This window comes from Epinephelus lanceolatus, chromosome 19 (genome assembly GCF_041903045.1).
Source record: "Epinephelus lanceolatus isolate andai-2023 chromosome 19, ASM4190304v1, whole genome shotgun sequence".
NCBI lineage: Eukaryota > Metazoa > Chordata > Actinopteri > Perciformes > Serranidae > Epinephelus > Epinephelus lanceolatus.
Window position 1 is genome coordinate 34,634,755 of NC_135752.1, and position 23,566 is coordinate 34,658,320.

Consider the following 23,566-nt stretch of genomic DNA (forward strand, 5'->3'; position numbering starts at 1 on the left):
TGGATGGATGGATCATGATACAGAGATATGTGTAGGCTGCAGAGGGACTGAAATGCTAGGTGGTGAAATATGCTAAAAATCAGCCGTTTGCAGTCTCCCTCGCAGACTTTACGTGATGACAGTAAATTCATCACACTACAACTGAAGTCTGCGAGGGCTCAGTCTGCAAGTCCAGATTATGGACATTTGGATTCAGCATCTCTGTCTCTGTGTGTTTGCTGGGTGTGGCCTCCTGGTTCGCTCCTCCTGCCGATCCTCCAGAGTGCCAGCAGCTGGTGAACCTGCACACCTGAACCACATCTACAATCAAGCCACTGCAGTATAAAACCCCGGCTCAGACATCCAGACATCCATCGTCTCCTTTGCCGTACAGACATCAGGGCCAACTTCAAGTTTTTCAACACTTTGTTTTTTGTACTTTTGGGCATCAATTCACACTTTGTTCTGTGTGTCAGGTTCACCACACCAGCCTCAACCATAACCCTGCTGAAAACCATCTGACAATACTCAGAGAATTAATGTCCCAGTGATGAGCAAACACTGTTCTTCCAACTTTGCCCACTCTTGATTGATCTAATTCTCAATGGTGATTAATTGATTCCTGAATAATCATTAACACCCCTACATTAGACTTTACCCTCAACAATTCCACTTCTTGTTTTAACCGCTGTGGGCAAACTGAGGGCAAAAATAGTTTCTGGCATCCACTGCCTGCAGCATCTGATTTTGATTTGTTATTCTGTGTTGATCCTTCAGTGTGAAACAGTGGTAATGGGCCGTGTCTCAGAAGACACCTATCGTACCAATCCGTCTTATCTATGTGCCTTGGGCTTCACACCGCCACTGCACAATAGCTCAATCAGCTAAACAGACTCTCAGCTGTCAACACAAGTCTCTGCAACGAGCCCAGAGTTGATTCACAGATGCAGTGAGGTTTGTCCTTGAGAAGGAATCTCACCAGATCCCCTCCATCTTAAGAGAGCTATTCTCTGGCAACAACAACAACAACATCTGCTGGAGTCATTTAAATACAATAATGTTCAGGAGAAATGGAAGTGAATGATAGTTAATAACCAATTTATTTAATGATTACCGAAGCATTTTATTGTTTGACAAAACATATTATATTAAAGGGGGTGACAGCAAACAAATACATGCAACAACTATAAACTTCAATGTGCTGCCATAACTTTACCACATACACACACACACACACTCACAGGAGGCCCCCTGGCCAGGAACCAAAGCTGCAGGTTCCCCACTGAGCCACTGAGTCACCTTAAACTGGTCTTAATTGCCTTAGCGCTCTCTCAGTCACTCACTCTGTCAGCATCTTCACACACACACACACACACTCACTCTCTCTCTCTCTCTCGCACACACACACACACACACACACACACACACAATCACCATCCCTCTCCTCCGCTGTCAGGTCAGTGAGCCTGAGGACATGTCGTCGTGGTAACAACAGCGTCTGGTAGGGCCACGTCGCCCAATATGGAACCACCGCCAGCCAATCAGAACTCTCCACCACCACACGTTCCTACAGAAGAGACACAATTACGATGTTTTGGATTTTTCGGGGAAGTGGTATTATGCATGTTGTGTTCCAGGAGTAGGAGAACACGTCTCACAGTCACATTACATTTATAATAATGCACAATCTACAAATCCAGCCTGAAGTCTGATTTATAGTAGGACGTTTGACACTTCTGATGAGCGTTTCTCGACAGACATTACGTATTTTCAACACTTTTCTGTCATGTTGCGCACCTGAAGAATTTTGTTATGTCATGGACACTGTCACATTTTGTCACACAGTGTGGTAAGACACAGCGAGCCTCTCTGACACATCTACTTGAGGTTTGTGTGTCCCAGTGTGGGCAACACAGGGCCACATCTAGTGGACCAGATCATCAAAATGGTTGGTAGACATCAGAAAATAACAAATCTTCTTGTCCATGTCCTACATTTGTTGGACTAAGACTTAAGGTGTGTTCCAAATCCTATACTTATTCTATCCTTATACACAATTTGGACATACTACTTTCTCATCACATTATGCCCTGAACTTTGACCCTCTTGCTTTTGTATCTGTTACCTTGGAAATTAAAAAAACGTTGCAATTGATGTGGTTTAAATTTAAAGTTATAATTGCACAGATTGTGGATCCTAACATATTATATTTCTGACAGTGAAATTACACCTGCAGCTCTCTGTCACTGTTATTTTCGTAGGTATGTCCTTTTGTTGATTGTGATATTTCTGATTATTTTGTTCACTTAAACAATCAATATTACTTTTATTATTATTCCACTTGTCATTAGTTACTTGAATGTGCTGTCATCTGTCATTGCGACTTCTGAGAGCTGTTAAACAGCTGTTGATGTGTTGTCAAGCTGTCATCTGTTTGCGGCTCAGAGGACCGTGGGTCAAAAAAGCCAGAAAAGCATGCTGACTTACATACTGCAAAATCGGACCGGATGTAGTAGGACATCCTGGTATTTTTGGCAAACTGTATTTGACATACTATGTATTGGGACATACCAAATCTTTTTCTGGCATACTACATAGTATGGTAGTTATGGGGGTTAGAACACACAGATATTCATCCTGTAGCTCCCTTGTTTGGCCTGATGGACGAACTGACCACCTTATCTCTTACACTTCTGTTGTCCTTTTCGATCTGGATCGATATATAGATTTAATGATCAATGCCCGAGCCACCTCAACTGACCCCTTTCGACACGTAGGAGCAGCGGCTCTACTCGGAGCTCCCTCCGGATGTCCGAGCTCCTTATCCTATCTCTAAGGCTCAGCCCAGACACCCCATGGCGGAAACTCATTTCCACCACTTGGATCCGCAATCTCATTAATTCGGTCATTACCCAGAGCTCATGACCACAGGTGAGGGTTGGGACATAGATGGACCAGTAAACTGAAAGCTTTGTTTTCTGGCTCAGCTCCCTCTTCACCATGACGGACCGGCGCAGCACCCGCATCACTTCAGAAGCCGCACCAACCCGCCAATCCATCTCACGCTCCATTCTACCCTCACTCGTGAACAAGACCCCAAGATACTTGAACTCCCTCGCTTGAGGCAGTAACTTTCCCCCAACCCGGAGAGGGCAAACCACCGGTTTCCGACAGAGGACCATGGCCTCAGACTTGGAGGCGCTGACTCTCATCAGCCTCCTGGGCGCACGTCCCACTGATAGGAGGCCCCGGGGTAGACCCAGAACTCGCTGGAGGATTACATATCTCGTCTGGCCTGGGAACGCCTTGGGGTCCCCCAGGAGGAGCTGGAAAGTGTTGTTGGGGAGAGGGATGTCTGGGGTGCTTTGCTTGGCCTGCTGCCCCCATGACCCAGCCCCGGATAAGCGTATGAACATGGATGGATGGATGGATGATCCAATATCATCAATGCAAAATGAAAACATTGATACATATCATCATCTTCAGTATATGCTTTTATTTTGAAAGTCTGTACCGTCATCAAAAGCAGAGTGTGTTAAATGGGCAGACAATATCATCTCATATTGATCCCAGGTCCCTAAATCGCATGGAATCGAAATCGTATCGTGGCAGACTTTGTAACATCTGCAAAAATCGTATTGTTGTCCATAGAATCAATATAATACTGTGATGACCCCAGTGATTTACACCCCTACCAGCTGAAAGACAACGAGAATCTTTGGCAGAAGCATAAACTGAAAATGTTACGCAGCTCTTTCATTTCTGCCAAGTGACACTCAAAGTGTGTCAGACTTGCACCTATTCGTCTCGACAGGGGAAGTATATTTAAAAAGATAATGTTACATTGTTTTAATATTGTATTGTAAGACCAAACCTAGTGCTGGTTAAATGTCATCAGCCAGTCAAGTGGCGACCTTTGAGAATGGACAGGGAAGACGAACAACTGACAATCGACATTCATGGCTCTCAGAGGATGAACCCAACTGACTTTCGTGGTGGCGCTAGAAGAGGTGGCTTTTAGAACGTTACCACTCAGAAGAACTACAATGGCAAGGTCAAAGCATAATTAGTACTTACATCTGCTTTTTGCAGATCTCAGAAGTAAACTGCTGCTTTCTAAACCTCTTTAGAATCGTTCACATCAATGGGAGCCAGTGGACCTGACCCAGAAAATCTGAAATTAGTGTATACAATCTGAGCATAATGAACATCATCCAGCTAATTGAGCTCATGAACACATCTCTTCAGTGAATCTAAGTTCTTAAAAACCAGTTAGAGCCATCTTAACAGCCAATTTACCAACTACAAACCTAATATTTCACATTAGAGAGGACTGCTGGTCCCAGAACCATCTGCTGCTACGACTCATCTCGTTTCATGATTTTGCTTTGCCTGTTTTTTCTTCAGTCCGTCTCTTTTTATGTCTGCTGTTTTTCTGACAGTCCTTTAGATAATTACTGTAAACTCTTTCAAAGCCAAATGTTGATTAAAACGCTGATGAAATGACCATACTTCAGGAACATTTACCCACGTACATCATAATGAACGCACAAAAACAAACAGGGAAAGACAGCGCACACATGAACTTGATCAGACCGCTCTGGCTTATTAAGTCATCTCACAGCGTGTACTCAGACAAGAACAACATGAATCAAAACAGGGACTAAGTCTGACAGAGAACGCTCCTACTTTGCAACAAACTGAGATCAACGTGGCAATAAAACAGGTCAGTCAGAAATAGCCTGTTGCAGGAAGAAGCCCAATTATCATAAACTGTTTAAATGCAGAATGTGTCAGAGGCTGGGATTTAACAAGCTGATGAGTGGGCACAAACACGACCTGACCTTGGTATTACAATCCATCAGAAATAGATTAGCTCAGTGTGTGTGAGTGTGTGTGTTTGTGTGCTAAACAGCAGCGGTAGGAGTCTGATGAAATTCAGTTCCATATCAATCTCAAAACACCACCGACAATCTGTCTCTCTGTCTTTCTCTTTGCATTGGGTTTCCAGCAACTGCACTTTAACATATATTCCCCAGCACAAATCCACATGTGCCTCAGTCTGATCATGAACTGAAATGGAAATGCTGGTGTGCAGAGGCCTCAGAGCACAAACAACAATTTGCAGCAGGGTCGATCGTCCGTACAGTGTAGTCCTTAACGCTGTCTTAATTGATTTTTTTTGGCCACATGGGGGCAGAAGACCCTCACAACAAGCTGGTAAACACACAGTCCTGACAGATAATCATCTTATAAATTTGTTATGGCAAAGGTGTTCGCAAACAACGGCCTGTTTACACAGACAGCAGATGGAAAGTAATATTGGCATCCATATGATTTTGGCCACCGGATGAATGCAAAGTCAAATATTCTGTTTCCTTCAAGCTAGCTGTTTGGTGCTGAGCAGGTAGCATAAAGTGGATTTATCACAGCTAGTGTGCTAAAAAGAGTTGTCAGGTGCTGCTCTTGTGCTATCTTGTCAGACAGGGGGCCAATTAACGCCCCAAAGTTGGAATAAATTTTGGCAAAGGAAAAAAAGAATACTACCTTTCTCCAAAATGGTGTATTCAAATATTTCTGCATACTGAGGTCCCTAAACAGTCTTGGAATTGCATAAGCTGGGTCTGACTGGAAAACTGAGGGTTGACAACCATATGCTCTTAACTCTATGTCAGTTCAGCACGCAGTTTATCCAATATATGATTAAAATAGCCCTTAAGATTAAATGAATAAATGAAGAAAATATGTTCAGCCTTTTTGTTAACTCATGATTTGACAGTCTGATTTAATACCTTTTTTAGTAATATCTTCAGTTAATGTTTAATCATTCATTGGAGGGCATTTTTTGTCAGGGACAAATATGACTTCCTCTGCTTTTTGAAATACAAGGTCTTGACATATAGTGGAGATAAAATACACATGGAAATATGATTAATTGGATTATATTCATAGGGAATATAAAATTTTGCACAGTGACACCATTGTGATTTTGTTTAGTGATTTTGCACTACTGACCCCCCCAGCAATGAGTGTGGATGAGGTGCCCACTTAGGAAATATGAGCCCGGGGAGACAATATTTTCCAAATGCCTGGCCTGAGAGGGGACTTCATAGCAGCCCTTTGGCATGATCTTTGTGTAAATAGGGCTACTGACACATCAGGCAAACATTTACCATAATCAAGTACTAATGTTAGCTCCATGTAAAGTAAATTGAGTGATGTTTCCCAGATAAGGCTGCGCTTGTCTGCCTTGATGCAGTTTACATGATTGTATAACTGCTGATTCTCATTCCGGCCTTGTTACATATTGACGTTAAGTCGTGGACTTTCCATGTCCACATATGACGTGCAAGGGATCCTGGGTGCATTGGTTGCTGACGTTCTGTTTTCTGTTTTTGCAGGAAATGTACAGTTGAATACAGTATCTTCCAAAGTAAAAGCACTGCGTCTGTGCAACACTGAGAATTGACGCTATTTGTCCTTTAACAGCAAAAGCACGTGGTTGGGTTTAGGAAAAAAGAACAGGGTCTGGCTTTACAATCTTTTGGGAAGCAAACAGCGGCCTCCCGGGTGAAAGTTGGTGGTTGTTAGACCCACCCAACACCCCTCACACCCACCCTATTCGAACTTCTGCTGCCTTAACTTTTGTTGCTGTCCTACCGTGTTTCCTCCTGACGCAACTGGGCCCTTTTAAACAACAACAACCAGCTGCGTATCATGCCAATGTGAAAGGTGGGCTTTTTTCATTGGTGTCTGACACCAGAAATCACTGACCAAGTGGCGGTTTTCGATGACTTCAGAGTGAGACTGGGTTGAATAAATCGCCACCATGATTAACTGCTGGGACTTACCTTTGATAGTCTGTAGGAATAACTAATTTATTGCTACTTCTGCTAGCTCATCGGGAGTTACACCCATAAACATTTCTACAGTGGCACCCCTAGCATTAAAGTTGATCAGAAAATTCTCATTGTTAGATGGAAACGTGCATACTTTACATATTAGTCGGTGGGCTCTTTTAGTTTTAGATGTATCCTGCCTTTTTTCATTTTACTTCATTTTTCCTATCCTGCATTTATACAGTATGTCAGTCGACTGCATTAATATATGCTTGTGCTGTTCTGTGTGAACAGTATAAAAACTAATTAAAATCAAAAAACTGATTAGCAGTAAGCATACACCAAAGCAAAGAGAGAGTGTTGGGGCATCCCGGGCCATAAATCTCCCAGAGGTTTGAACAAACTTGTCCAGGCATTAGTGCATAATTAAGGCATCTACAGGGAATGCTGTGGTGTTTAATAACTGTGGAGGAAAACATCGAGTAATCTAACTGAATCCCAAAGTGTTCACTTCTCTTAATGAACTGTACTTGCAGTATAGGATTCTACTTAGTGCCTGCTGCAATAAGACTTTGACTAACAGCTTCAATTTCAGCATATATTTTTGAAACAAAGAAAATGAGCATGGAATAAAAAGGAGGATCTGTTGACACCATTATGTATGACATTTTGTGTTGTTATTCAAAACACTGAGTTTACATATTACACTTCCTTTCAGCATTTTTTTCTGGTCAAGATTTCAGCTGTCTCAGTCATCCTCCGTAACCTTCCTCACAATCTTTTCTCACCACATTTGTCCTCTGCTGCCTTTAACAGGATTATAAAGGAGCAGAATGAAGATAGAAAAATAAGAGGGAATCAGGATGGAGGAGGAGGAGGAAGAGTGGAGTGAAGAGGGAGAAGGAGGAAGAGGAGGATGTTCTAAAACAGACACCTCACAGACTGCAAATCCCAAAGAGTTTTATTCAATTAGCTTAGAAAGTTTTTGTTTCAAAGTCAAGAGTGTCACCAAGGAGCCGAACCCCAATTCAAACTCCTCCAAACACTGCAGTGTGCCAATTTACGGTCCTAACCCTGGGTCAGAGAGACAGAAGCAAAAAAAGAGAGACACAAACACACACACACACACACACACACACACACACACACACACACACACACACACACTAGTGGACAGGAACGAGTAGTTTAAGGCATTCTTGCAAACACACACACACAAAGACGCACACACACACACACACACACACACACACATACTTGTGCTGATTTTATAAAGGTCAGTCCCCATGAGCAGCTGTCTAGGAGATTCAAGTGTCTTCTCTTCTCTAAACCTTAATGCTATCCCCCCTCTCTTTCTCACACACACCCACACACACTCCCAGTGGAACAGGTATCAGCTCGCTCCCTGAATGAATCAGTGGCTGTCTGATTTCTCTTTCTCTTCTTACCTCCACATCTGCGAGACTTTGAGTCTTGCTTCTCTGCCTCCTTCTCACTTTGTGCTCAAACTCCATTGTTTTTTTGTTTTTTTTTTTTTTACTGTACCATCAAACCCATTCTCCCTCTTCAACTATTCTTAAAGGTAACTGAAATGCTTTTCTTTTAGTCACTCAAATGAATCAGCTTTAATTCAAGTGCAGAGACCCTACTCTTGAGACAGACCAAGTGGATTTCAGCTTTGTGTGTCGCGGCTAATCAGCCAAAAATAATGACGCTGATTTGTTGCAGATTTGTTGTGAGAAAGAAAAACAGCAAAGTAGTTGCAGGTTTCACTTTGTCCCCACTTTTTTTCAGGCTACTAATCATTTTGTGCTGTTATAATGTCTAGTGTGAATGCTAAACTCTGTAGTTGCATACCTGGTGTAAAATAAAGCTGAAATGATGTTTGATTCATTGATTAGCTCAGCCAATATCTGACCAGTAATTAATTTCATAGAGTCTCCACTGGTCGCCCAGCCCAAAAATGGTCCAGGGTGTGAATCTGTGAACCCTAGGATCGTGAAGGCATGGCCCACCTTACTCTGCCTTAGGCTCCGATCAAAAAGAAAGCATTTTGCAGGTGTTGCCAGGCAACCACCCCATCACGTCCTTACACTAACCTTCTTGTGTACCATTTTTCTACCGTTAAAGGGATAGTGCACCCAAAAATGAAAATTCAGCCAGTATCTACTCACCCATATGACGAGGGAGGCTCAGGTGAAGTTTTAGAGTCCTCACATCACTTGCGGAGATCCAAGGGGAGAGTGGGGTAGCAACACAACTCTACCTAATGGAGGCTTAAGGTGCCTCAGATTCAAACGTCCAAATGTGTTTTTAGCTTGCGCGCGAAACCAGCGAAAAAACAGAGTTTTTCCAAACAACTTTTTATGTCGGGGCTTCAGGACACTTGGATCACTACAGACGAGCAGTATGGAGATATTTTGTGGTTTCAATTATGTGTTTTTGGACATTTGAATCTGGGGCGCTGTAAGCCTCCATTAGGTGGAGTTGTGTTGCACTAACAGTCTGGTTAAATCAGTCTGGTTAAATAAACACCTGCAAAAATATACTTGCTGTTGTTTGCTTTTCAGGACTTTCTCTGACACAAACTTTTAACGAAATGCTAAAAAGTAATAAAATGAAGGCTTTCTGTTCAATCTAAAACAGATGTAAGAACGTGCATACACAAACACAGCACAAGAAACAAAGAGTGACATCAAATGCTCATCTATAACCTGCCATTAATACTAAAACTCGGACGACTTCGAGGTGGAAGCCTAAAAGGTAATAGAGGACTGCAAGGACTGTGTTTATCTCATCAAGAGTAAAGTGGCTGCACATCTGATTGGCTTATCACTGATAGACAAGTGAACCCAGTTTCAAGAGGAGGTTTAGTTGCGAATATAACCTGAGATTAAGTGCATCACATAGTAAAGTATCAAAAAAGCCATGTCTCTGAGGGAGCAAAGCAAAGAAGCCATGTCTCTGTCAGGTCTAATTCTCCTGCAGAGACTTAGTTCACAGCCTCCACCAAATGTCTGCTTACTAATTAGACGTTTGCCATAAAGCTTAATGCGCTCAGTGCTCCGTTAGCCGCTGCCTTTGATGGTTACTGCTGCTGATGCTCCGCACACACACGACTGGAACATCACTCTCACACACACACACACACACACACATAGTTGGTTCTCCTAATATTCACGCAGGTTAAAGATGGATGCCGCAGCATTATGCTAATGAGCATCTCTGCTGTCCAATGACACGCTTCACCGACTGAAAGACAGGCGGTGTGCTGATAGGAAAAAGGAGAAAGATGAAGTGAGAGAAAGAGGGGGAAGCATGATGGGGAAGGTGGAAGAGGACGGATGAAGGGAGAGGCAATGAGGGCAGGCACGGTGAGAAAAACTCTCATATTTAGAGACATTTAAAACGTTCCACCGATGTTTATTATAAACTATTATCACACAGTTAGCTGGAATGACTCCCCATGGTCATCAAATCCAAATTTTAGTGAGGTAATCCATTTACCAATTTAAAATAAGCATGTGCCTTTTAAGCAGCTTCTATTGGTTGATTCACTGTGTCTGACCTTTGTAGACTGGGATGCCAGATTTGCTGCATATATTAACTAAAGCGGACCTAGATGAGACCAGAGAGACCGAAAACTACAACTTTCTGAGGGTAAAATTTACCTCAAATGTTCTTTAATAAGATGAATTGCCGGTAACACTTTACTTGAAGGTATCTACGTAAGGGTGACATGACACTGTCATAACTATGACATGACACTGTCATGAACTTGTCATAAACATTATGTAATGTCATAAATGTTTATGACTGCAAGTGTCATTTGGTTTTTGTAATGACAAGTTGACATTGTTTGGGTTGTCTTGATTATGACAACTTGACATTAACCAGCATGACATTACCAGAAGATGTCTTTGTCATGACAAGTTGACATTAAGCTTGTTTGGGATGTCCTTATTATGACAAGTTGACATTAACCAGGATGACATTACCAGAAGATGTCTTTGTCATGACAAGTTGACATTTAATTTGTTTGGGATGTCCTTATAATGACAACTTGACATTAACCAGGATGACATTACCAGAAGTTGTCTTTGTCATAACAACTTGACATTAAAATTGTTTGGGATGTCCTTATTATGACAACTTGACATTAACAAGAAATGCACCTCTTTTTGTGTTTATGACAAGTTGACATACTGATTGATACAAAGACATCTTCCTGTTATGTCATTCTGGTTAATGTCAAGTTGTCATTATAAGGACATTCCAAACAAATTTAATGTCAAGTTGTCATGACAAAAACATCTTCTGGTAATGTCATCCTGGTTAATGTCAAGTTGTCATAATAAGGACATCCCAAACAAATTTAATGTCAACATGACAAAGACAACTTCTGGTAATGTCCTTATAATGTCAACTTGACATAATGATTATTATAATTAGTCTTATGCTTCATGATATCTTAATGACAAATCATCAAAATGGTACCACTTTACTTTAGGTCAAAGAATGTATTCATTACACTGTCATAATGGTGTCATGACAGCCAGTTTTGTGTCGTATCCTGCCAGACATCTATCCAACCGAGTGTTAGAATCAGTCTGTAACCTTGCGCATCTAATTATAATAATCATTATGTCACCTTGTCATAAACACAAAAAGAGGTGCATTTTTTGTTAATGTCAAGTTGTTATGACAAAGACATATTCTGGTAATGTCATCCTGGTTAATGTCAAGTTGTCATAATCAAGACAACCCAAACAATGTCAACTTGTCATTACAAAAAACAAATGACACTTAATGACAGCAGTCATAAACGTTTATGACATGTACATAATGTTTATGACAAGTTCATGACAGTGTCATGTCATAGTTATGAGAGTGTCACTCTTATGTAGATACCTTCAAGTAAAGTGTTACCATATTGCCTTTGTGTTTATACGTATATGTCCGTACCTTTTTCTCAGCCTCTTGTCTGGCGTATTGCAGCAGCAGCGGTTCTCCATATTTCTGATAGTAGGCTCTCTGACAGCGATCTGACAGAGCCGGCTCATTAGGCAGGAAGTTGCTGGCCCACACCTACGATATCACAAGAAGCAGGAAGAAGATGGAGGAAGACGTTGATGAGACATAACAGAAATCTAGAAAACCTTGACATTATGTATGTGTTTGTCTGTTTAGAGAATTAACGTGGTAACAAGCAATCTGCCCACATTTCCCCCTCTCCCCTGATTTCAAATGACCTCATTAAACCTGTGATTTAATGGGGTTATTTATCAATACTATTCAATCAATGGCTGTTTCACAGGTGCAGGGATTTCTGAGTTTCAAAACTCACTTTCATTTTCCCATTCGGGCTTTTTAGATTGATAAATGAGTTTCCCCCTGCAGCCGCTGGCCTTCATTTATTTCAATACAGTGTAAAAAATCAACTTGCAGACACTAAAATGTAATTGAGATAGGTACTTCATCACAGCGAACAGCAAGGGGCCATACACAGGCCCTGAAAACACATTTTCTCAATCAGCTTCTCACTGTGAGCGTTGGGGTGTTTAAGTACACAAACGCAAAAAATTCTGCCAAACTTAAAACAGTTGTGGTTATTTCACAAGATGTTTTCTCTGTCACTGGTTTGAAGTGGATGGGGATATGTTGGAAAAAAGTTGATGTCTCTCATTTCCATGCATCAATCATGATTTAGCAACATCTGAGTCAGAATCAGTTGTTGGGTTGTTTGTTTGCTGGCGAGCGACTGTCAATCAGATCTGAGCAAACCTCACCCACACAGTCCTGATGAAGCAGATTAGCAGAGGTTTCACTTAAACTCTCACTAAATACCACGAGGAAGTTAAGTATTATAGAGAAATGCTTAAGATTTAAAACTAAGATTTAAGGGGCTTTAAAGGGAAACTTCGGGACTTGGTATTTCGGTAAAACCTGGACCCTATTTTCCTTTGCTTTTGTGCCTACAGCCCAGTTTCCACCGAACACTGTCGGAATGGTACATAGACCCTCTGCTGAAAAATCAACCAACACTGGACACTCTTAGCTTGCCACAACTACCATCCAACTCTCAGAGAGCAACAACATCACCGACTTCATGTGGACAAAGGAGTGAAGAATGAAGTTGAGGAATCTTTGGGTGAAGCAGAAAGGGTGGCGTTAACTTGTGACGCCTTGACTTCAAGGTCAGTGGATTCATATGTGACTATAACGCCACATTATCTCACAGAGGACTGGAGACTGCTGTCTCACGTTCTCAAAACTAGAGCAGAGCACGAAGGTCACACCGGTCCAAACATTGCACACCTCCTGCAAAATGCAGTACAAGAATGTAACAGACAACGCTTCGAACATGGGTGTTAAATCTGCCAATAGTCCAGTTTGTCAGGTGCACGCAGCATTTCTGACAGGTTTTATGATGGTGTTGGTCAGTCTGTCTGCTTTGCATCCCATTTTGCTGCAGTAAAAGTCATTAGAATCAGATGAACAGACTGACAACTTTATCTTCTGAGGTGAAATTGATGTTGACAAAGTTTAGTTTACAGTTGGGAAAAAAAGATAATTAATCACAATCTATCGCAATAATATCGTATTGTGAGTGACTGATACTCGTGTGGGAGACCCTACACTTGTAGCCTATGCCGTTGTGAGCATTTATACTTGTGCGGTGGTGTGTCTGTGTCACTCTGCAGTTACACCTCCACAACACTAGTTGGCAGTGGGGTTTCTGTGAAGTGCTGTAAAGTTTAGTTGATTCAAAACACACATTAAACACACATTAAACATGGCTCAATAGAGACAATTTCAAACACAAGTACACAAATCAGCTTCACTATAACTTGCAGCATTCACAGACAAACACTTGTCTTTATCTGGACACGTTTTCCAAACAAATACAACATGCTAATGTTTTTAGCACAAGTCTATGGCATTTTACATTGTATAAATTAGCCAAGCGGCTAGCGGACTTTTCCTCTTCTCATATAAAACAAGGGACAACAGCAACATTTAACAGGTAGTGATACAAAATTCAGCTCCATGACAACTCACAAGGTTCACTGACAAAACAACTGTCTCATACTAAACATGTTTTCCAAGTAAATACAACATGCTAACATTATTAGCACAAGCCCATGGAATTTTACATTGTATAAATTAGCCTAGCGATCAGCAGAGATTTCCTCTGCGCATATGAAGCCAGGATAAATCACACACAAGACTTAACATGCTATTTTTGTGGAGGCTTTATTGTCTTCACAATTTATTGTTTCTTATCTGTGAAATTAAAGCAAATAAAAGCTTTGTTTCCACTGAGGGAAATGGTTTCAGCTTACAGAAATAGACAGGAGGTCTGTGTCACTGCGACGTGTAGTTACATTTCTGGGAAGGTGCACGTCAGGCTACTGCGTAGGTTCTACGTCGCCGCAGAGCCTACACCGTAGGTATGGCGTTGATTCGACGCAGAAGTATAAATCCCACATTACCTGCTCTTTCTGGACTTGTTGGCCTGCACTGTATTGTTATTGTCTGCCCACCCAGCGCCCATGGAAACAGGAACCCACGCTCACTGATCAAAATAACTTCCTGATTGTTTAAAGCAGCTGTTTTGATATCTAACTGAAATAAACACATTACTGAAAGTTTCCTCTCATCAGCCACCAACCGGCGTTCTGCGGCACACAGTATTCTCTCTAAATGAGACGCCTATATTAACCGTGATTGGAAAAAAATAAACATCCCTGGAGAAAACAGACAGTCTGATGCTCTAAAACAGATGAGATGCTGTCCGTCAAAACATTCATCTGCGTTAGAGCACTGCACTTCATTTTCAATCACGCTTTGGGGAAAAACACTTTTAGGGCTGCAGAATTAGCTTCATAATGCACTTCTACTGCGTCTCAGAAAGCCCTTTATGGATAACAGTGAACATGATGACAGGCATTCAGATTATTTATGTTCACATTTAATGGTGTTTTAATGGCTGTAAAAGCAGGGAAGGAGTGGCGAATGACTCTAACATGTAACTACTGACTGGCTGCTGCATGATTAATCACTACCTGAGACAACAGTTACTGGGGTTTTGAATGGGAGGTATTTACATAAGGGTTTATTATGATTAGCATCCAAACTAATGCACACAAGTTTATGCAGGAATGCAAGTGTGCAATACATATTCATGCTCTGGTGAGTGAGATCCTCCCCGGAATTTTGATTAGTCATTGCTGCACTGAGGAGCAAAGCTGTTTGTGTTTCAAACTGACAGTGGTCTTTCTTTTCCACTCTAGATTGGTTTCTTTTTAGTATTTGTGAATACTGCAGGGTAGGCATGAATTTAAACGGCTTTCAAGGGGTATTTTTGCCCTTTTGTCTTAATTTTTTAAAGAGATTTCGGGGCTTTTAAAACAGAGATTTAGTGAAAGTAAGATATTTGTGTCACCAGGAGTAGGTTTTTCCAATTATAATATCCCATCGCATGAACAGAGTAATAATCAGAGGCATTCTCTGCTGCTTTAAGGAGCACTGCTTCAGGCTGCATGGCAAATTGTTTTCTGATTAAAAACTCCTCCACTTTTTCACCCAGAATGCAGTGCAGGAATCACACTGTCACAGGCCCCTACAATTATTTCTCTCTCTCTCTCTCTTTCACAAGAAGCCGCATTAACTTCACGGGGGAAAATGTAAAATAAAGGGTCCTCTCGATGATCAAGGAGCTTCATCACTTTTTAATCCTGACGCAGTTTATGAGTGTCCTGCTGGCCTTGCCTCTGGGGCTCATGTCATATAGCTGTATCGTCCTGGGTTTAGAGCCATGAATAATACGTAACAAAGCAAATCCAATAAAATATAATCTTTAAAAAACGATGGGCGTTATTAGTGTTTGTTGGTGTTTTTGCCCTCGGCCTTGGTGGGATTTCTACACAATTACTGCACTGGGAGCAGAAACCAGCTCAGCGTGATGTTAATATTAATGATTTCTGAGTGTCGGCTAAAGGCTGCACCGTGGTTATGATCCTGTGAAGACAGAAAGAGACAGACAAGGTTAATGTGTGAGCTATATGTGTTAATGCAGTATATCTGCAGGCCTCCAGACATCTATAATAGTGTGTGTGGATGTGTTTATGCGCCTGCCAACATCTGTAGCTGCGGCTCTATTTGTGCAACTGTGTTTTTGTGTACACAGATCTCTCATCTATCCAGCAGCAGACTGTTGATTCTCAGAGAAAAGTAAAGATAGCACACAAGAGAAAGTATAAAAGAGAAAGTATATACCATATTCCCACAAGACCGAACTTCAGATAATAACAGTTTTAACTCTTAAAGGTATGGTTTGGATGTTTTGAAGTGGGGTTGTTTGAGGTACTTATCCATACCATAGTGCAGTAGATATGGGCTGGCACGCTCCCCGTTTTGGAGAAGCAGGCAGGAGTACTGACACCAAAGCTAAGCAATAGAGACAGAGCACATCCACGGCTACTCCAGTCCTTATGTCGAAGTATCCTTGGGCAAGACACTGAACCCCAAATTGCTCCCAATGGCTGTTCCATTGGTGTGTGAGAGCTTTTGAATGGTTACTGAGCAGCAGTTGGCACCATGTATGGTAGCCTCATCCACCAGTGTGTGAATGTGACGTAATGTAAAAGCACTTTGAGTGGTCAGAAGACTAGAAGACTAGGCTCTACAAGTGCAGGTCCATTTATCATTGACGTGCATCCCCCCCGTGGTGGGATGCACTACCAATATGGTAAAGAATCCATAACTAACTTTTTACAAGCTGCCGAACCAAATGGTGCTGTGGCCGTCAAATGCCGCCCCCAACACACATTGGCAGCGGCGCGCAGCGGCACCGTCGAGTGTATTTCCCACCCCAGCCCGCTAGGTAACGGAAGAAAAAGAGGAAAAACTTTAAGGCAACAACAACTTGGATTTCACCTTTGAGTTTCTTATCAAAATCATCTTATTAAAAATTTGAAAAACTTACTAACATTAAGCATCCCTTTGAGTTGATACTACGGCGGCTGAGACATACATAAAAGGCTTTTCTCGCAGCGCCGGACGCGCTGGAAATAGAGCAGTGGGCTGGTGCCAGTGTGGGTTTGTTCATAGAATATAATGGAGGCGGGTGTTTTGACGAGCGGCGTATGGCGGCGGTGTGTGTTGCACTTGAGCCTTTCAGCCACAAGACATGAGGTATTAGCAGGAAGACACTCAATGCCTACGTGCAGCAAGCATTTTGCTAACTTGTCCATAAGAACTGTGGAGGTTGATGCTAACTAAGCTATGTAATGCCTATTTTGATCTTAGCTAGCTTAAATGATAATATTACCTGGTGATTGGATAAAATAGTTGTAAATATCAAAGTATGTCACAACTGGCCATTCAGTGGGATCATAGTCTCTATATACAGACTCTACATTCAGTGAATGTACAGTCTGTAGGCAAACCCCGGAGATCTTGCCTCTGGAAGAAGAGCGGAAGAGCCCTGGTTTCTGGTTGTAGGCTGTTTGTAGTCCGTGTGACATTGACCAATCATGTTTGAGCTGGCTGCAATTGTTACCAGGTTAAACGATCCGTGCAGTGAACTAATGAGGCGGAACATAACTGGCGTCACTGCAAACTCTGAATCCATCGCAATGGTTCAGCATAGTTACTTATATATAAACTGAAATCGGAAACGGAAATTCGCCTCCTCCTCAGCCGATGGGTTCCTAGAATGGTGGGATCATTACTCCAAACAACTTGACTTCAGGTGTCAGACACAGGCAAAAAAAGCTGTCCTTTCATGTGGGCGTGATATGCAGCCAGTTGCTGTTATTCTGTAACGGTGCCTGGTAGGGCTGCAACGATTAGTCGACTAATCGATGACTAATCGACTACTAAAATAATCGGTGACTATTTTAGTAGTTGACAAATCGGTTTGAGTCATATTTCATAGAAAAGTACTATTAAAGTACCCCAAAATACTCTTATTGCAGCTTCTTACGTTCAAATATTGGCAGCTTTACACACTCTCCCATGATGGTGAACTAAAACCCTTTGGCGTGAGAACGAAACAAGACATTAAATGACATCATTTTGGGGTTTGGGAGAGACAGACCGACATTTTTCAATATTTTAACACATTTTTAGATAAAATGATTAGTCGACTAATCGAAGAAATAATCGACAGATTAGTTGACAATGATCGTTAGTTGCAGCCCTAGTGCCTGGCGGTGTCAGAGGGAAACGTGGCAGGGCAACAACACAAGTGAAGGTGGGAATAGTCTGAATGGGTGGGCAGGAGGCGTGGTGGATGGGTCCAACAACGACCGACTTTCACCCCGGAGACTTAAAATAAGAGGTGCTCAGCGATAGAGGTGCACATTTGAGGGTCTTTTCATCCTGAGAGAAAGCTGCAGAATTGGTACATCATGACAATTCATAGTGTCATTGTAGGCACTTTCATTACTTCAGTTGTTGCAACCAACCAGTTCTGAGAACGATCCTCTCCTCACATAACCAAATCAGGTCATCTGGCTGAGGTCACGTCAGGTCATCTACACTATAATATTTCCCAGCTTAACAAAAATGAGTATGAGCTTAAGTGTATGGTGTATTTAGAGTATTTTCACTGCTTTGTCAGACAACAATTCGGACAGGGAAATGAAGCTGTTACATCGCACTCTTCAAAGCCAGACTCCATTGAGAAAAACAGCAATTTAATACTGCAAAACACAGGAGCTGCTGGTGTACTGCTGCCTCAGTCAGTTACTTCGTTAGTGCTATTGTGTGACTTTGGCATTTAACAGGGTTAGTTCAGATTCGCCAAAGTCACACCACGACACTAACTAACGATCTGATAGCAGCAAAGGTGGAAAAGCAGCTCCTGTATTCAGTGAGCTAAAATGATAACATGGAGTCTGGTGGCTCTGACACAGCCACAGCAGTACACCGCTTAGCGTCCGTATCGGCACTCCTGACGCTTCTCCAAACTGGGAACGTGCCAACCAACATCTGCTATCTGACTGTTGAGGAGTAACCTGCACAACCCCACTTCAAAAAACCAGAACTATCACTTTAACAACTATTATCTTAACGTCAGCTTCACTGTGTTGCTCCTCTACAGTGAAATACAAACTCAATAACCATCTGCTCCTGCAAGGCAAATGTTTCCACACAACACATTCTGAGCACTTCACAGAATTCACACTGTTTATACTCTGGATTACTTATGTGCAAAAGACGATCACTCTTCCAGAGGCACAAGTTTTTCCTTCCTCCACTTACAGAAAGATACATACAGCTTTGTCCCTGCGAGACCAAAGTTATCAGAGGCAACGCCGCCTGCAGAACATGATTAACATTTTCTGTTCGTTATTCTTCAAAGATTTAGATCTCTGCTTCGTGCGCTCTGGCCTGGAGGGGTTGTCTGGCTGTACACGCACACATTTACTCAACTCTTTTCTTGGACTTTGATGTCTTAAGAAAGGGAAATCTGGACTGCAGGAAAAAAGAAACAAAACTGCTCTAACTTTTTAAAAGCAGCATCAAAGCCCAGATCTAGGTTTGATTTTGTGTCTGAAATTCTTGCACAGTGGACCACATGAAAACAAAACACACATTTTTTGATCTTGTAACATTGATACAAGTACAAAAGAAACTTTGACAGCACCTGAATACATATGGTGTAGGGTTTTTAAATCGTCTTAATCAGGAAGTTGTTTGTTGTACAGTGCTTCTGTCGTCCTCTACCTTTTTTTTAAGCAGCTTTCTGCAGTATATGATACAGTGAGTTGAATCCATGTTATTCTGAGGTCACATACTGCCCTCTGCTGTTTATTTCTATATTACAGCCTCACTAGACTCCACTCAAATGTATTTTTAAGGCACATTTAAAAACCAAAGTGCTGTACAAAAGGAATAAGACGCTAAAACGCTAATGAATTAAACTAGATTTTGAGCCTGGATTTCAAAAAGTCATTGAAAGGGGACGGATCTGATTGGGATTGGGATGCTGTTCCACAGTTTGGGGGCAGATACAACAAAGGCACCATCACCCCTGAGCTCAAAGCTGGAGCGTGGGGCAGCCAGGAGCCCCCGGTCAGCTGACCTGAGGGACCTGGGTGTCGAATACGGTGTAAGGAGAACCTTAAAATCAGTTCAAGCCTTAGAAAACGTCACCTTTGTTTCTACCTGTCCCGCAGGGAGCCAAATATTTCAGTCAATCCAACATCCTGAGGATTTGAAATGTCATTGATCAACTTAGAGAGGAGGAAATCATCAATGCAATTAGCTGCAAAACTGCAGAGTTACAATAACACCTTTAATAAGCTCCTCACCTCGGAGGCTGCAAACTTTCTTGGTTTGTTTTTATGTTTTATTTTTGGTCAACTTCTCTAACACTGCTGCTGTATCTGTGGACAATAGGGCATAAGTAAGAAACTATTTTTTAAGAAACAGTGCGACATTTTGGGATTGAGACATAAACTGTAAATTAGAAAACTTCAGAGGTGTTAGTTGGCAGTTTCTTTTTCTACTTCTCCAAAAATATCAACCTGTTTCTTAAAGTTTTGGAAGAATACTCAGTGAAAACTCTCAGGATTTTACTGCGTGCTGCCTTTGACATGAACGAGACCTGAAGGGTTTCATGTGTTTAACATGTTATATATTGTTTTCTGCCTTTATCTGCAATTAAATAGTTTATTATTTTTCACAAATGTTGAGCAGTGGAACGTGGAATAAAATCGGCGTTTTTTTCCAAGCAGGGGTCGAACCGGGAGATCAAGCACTTAATCCAATGTCCGTAATCAAGAATCAGTAGTCAAAGAGTCCAGAAATAGTAATCAAAAACCAAGCACCGAGCACAGGAAACAAACTCACACTCCTTCTTCAGCGGAAACGGAAACGTGATCAACGTGATGAACCAATAATGTTACAACCAGTGGTGTAATGTAATGTAATGAAGTAATGATTCTTTGTTACAGTACTTTTGGGTTGCACAAAACACCTCAAGTTTGCTCCTTAAGTGTGACACTTAAGGCTTACATTAAATACCTTAACTGACCGGAAAGATCCCGTTGCATAAAATGATGGATGGAAGAGGGCAGCTTTGGAAATGGTCACAATCATAAATTGACTTCTGATCAAATTAAGTGCAAAATCACTTGCTCATTATTAAGCGTGTCCTCTTCTCGAGATGCCTTAATTTTCTCATTACTCTCCATAAACTCAACCATGTTGCGGTTAAGATGGAGTCAGAAGTACTTTATGTTTTTGCCTTGGTTTCTAGGGTTCTTTGTGCAACAGTTTTAACAAACTAAGCAATTCCTTCATTGAAGAACAAGATAAGGAGTAGTATTTTAAGGAAACCTTAAGGAACAGACTTGAGGATGTTTTGTGCAACCGATTTTGTTTTCAAGGGATCCTTAACTCAGACTTTAAGGAAAATCTTAAGGAAAATCGGCCCTTGCACTTTGTTTGAGTTCTTACATTTCTGTTGACTTTCACATTTACTCCATTACATTTCCCCTTAGCATCTTAGTTACTTACAACAAAAGGGGAAGGAAGGAAGAAAGGGAGGACAGATGAAAGAAGGAATAGGAGGAAAGGAAAAACTGGATTTTGTTCAAAGTCAAAGTGCCTTTATTGTCATTATATTGAGAACAATACAACAAAATTAAAAGTGCTGCTCTGTTAGGTGCCAGATTCACATATCTCATCTCATATCATACATACATAGATAAATAAATAAATAAATAGATAAAAAACAGTCAATAAAACAAGAATCTTGCACATGGAGAAGAGTCAATTATTTGTATTGCACGGAAGGAGCATTAGTGGTGTGTGGTGTGTGTGTTATTGAGTCTGTCGGAAAAAAGCTGTGATTGAATCTGGTAGTCGGGGTTTTGAGTGATCTGTAGCGCCTCCCAGAGGGCAGAAGGTGGACCAGATGGTGACCAGGATGCGTACAGTCTGTGATGATGGTTGAGGCTCTGCTGAGATAGCCGTTACTGGCGATGTCATCAAGGGAGGGGAGTGAACAGCTGACGATTTTTTGGGCAGTTTTATTACCCTCTGCAGAGCCTTCTTGTCCATCGCACAACAGCCAGCATGCCAGACTGTGATGCAGTACACCAGTATGCTTTCAATAGCAGAACGGTAGAATACCACCAGCAGCTGTGTATTCAGACCGCCCCTTCTCAGAAGCCTCAGGAAATGCAGACGTTGTTGAGCCCTTTTCACCGCAGCCGTGGTATTGACAGACCAGGTGAGGTTACTGGAGATGTGGATGCCAAGAAATTTGAAATTCTGAACCCTTTCCACACATTCATCCCCTATGAATAGTGGAAGATGTTCCCTGCTGCGCTTCAACTTCCTTTAAGTTATGAAGCAGACCTTTTTCTTTCTTGGAGTGTAAGATATGTTCCATTTTTAAGATGGTTTATACGTTACAAAGAAATAAACTTCATAGTTCTGACTGCTTGCTTTTTTATTGATAGCATTTATTTGTACTTTTACTTTCAATACTTAAAGGATAACTTCGGTATTTTTCAACCTGGGCCCTATTTCCCAATGTTTATGTGTGCGTATGATTCATAGGTACAACTCGTTCTAAAATTGGTTCAGTATTGAGGGAGGTGGATGCAGCCAGGAGCCGTGAAACGAGCTAAAACAGTAACGGGGGCAAATGCGTCCCGTATAAGTTTGCGCATTAAAAGTGCTTTTTTTCGCCACTGACCAGTTCAGATCGCCAGTGCTATCTCTGTAAATAGCATAGTAAACGTTTCGAACATTGTTTATATAACATTACCTCCACTGTGTCTGTAGCTCTCTCTACTCGTGGGACAGCCGTTTTCTTGAGGAAGAGGTATTTCGGGATTGGATGTCTTCTCTTCTTCGGCTGGCAGTAGTCATCTTGGGAGAAGTGAGCACTGCAGACCCGATGGTCTGCAAGGCGCAGTGTCTGCATAGGAGTGTTAGCATCCATTTGTAGCACAACTAGCCACAACTTCAGCATCTCGCCGTCCGACAAAGGCAGCCTATGAAAGCTGTACGGGGTGTTGCGCGACATCCTGTTCTTGCAATTCAGATAAGCACAAACACGAACCATTATTTTCAATCAATGCAGTAAAACTCTCAACTGTACTCCGGGACAACCAGCACCACTCTGAGTGGTGCTCAGCATGGCTCCTCTGTTTTCTTCCGGCAACAAGCAAAGCTCTCGCAAGATGACGTCACAGCCGGGAGGAGGTGAAGGGTCAGGGAAATGCTTAGTATGCTATCTACAGAGATAGCACTGGCGATCTGAACCGGTCAGTGGTGAAATAAAGCACTTTTATCGCGCAAACTTACACGGGACGCATTTGCCCCCATTACCGTTTTAGCTTGTTTCATGGCTCCTGGCTGCATCCGCCTCCCTCAATACTGAACCAATTTTAAAACGAGTTGTACCTATGAATCATACGCACACATACACATGGGGAAATAGGGCCCAGGTTGAAAAATACCAAAGTTATCCTTTAAGTATATTTAATATAACAAAATTCCTTTTGATACTGAAGTGCAGGCCAGCTACTTTAAGACTCACTCAAATAATATTCCAATCGGTGACTGTTACTTCTACCAAAATCATTTTCTGGTGAGATTTTACTCAAGTACTATTGGTTTCCACTCACAGCAGCAACCAATCAGAAAGCAATCTCACTACAGTGAAGTTATGAGCAAAGTAATGGGCATTGTGTGTTCCTGCAAACCACAGA

At 41.8% G+C, this 23,566-nt stretch overlaps 1 protein-coding gene across 1 annotated transcript in view; it reads right to left on the bottom strand.

Annotated features, from left to right (window-relative positions):
- Positions 1-23,566, bottom strand: part of galt (galactose-1-phosphate uridylyltransferase) — a 58,049-nt gene that overhangs the window by 19,921 nt on the left and 14,562 nt on the right. Inside the window, exons 7-8 of the mRNA XM_033646274.2 lie at positions 11,784-11,906; positions 1,414-1,546 (exon numbers count right to left, since the gene is read on the bottom strand). Of these exons, the coding sequence (XP_033502165.1) occupies positions 1,414-1,546; positions 11,784-11,906 (256 nt within the window). The remainder of the gene's footprint in view (positions 1-1,413; positions 1,547-11,783; positions 11,907-23,566) is intronic.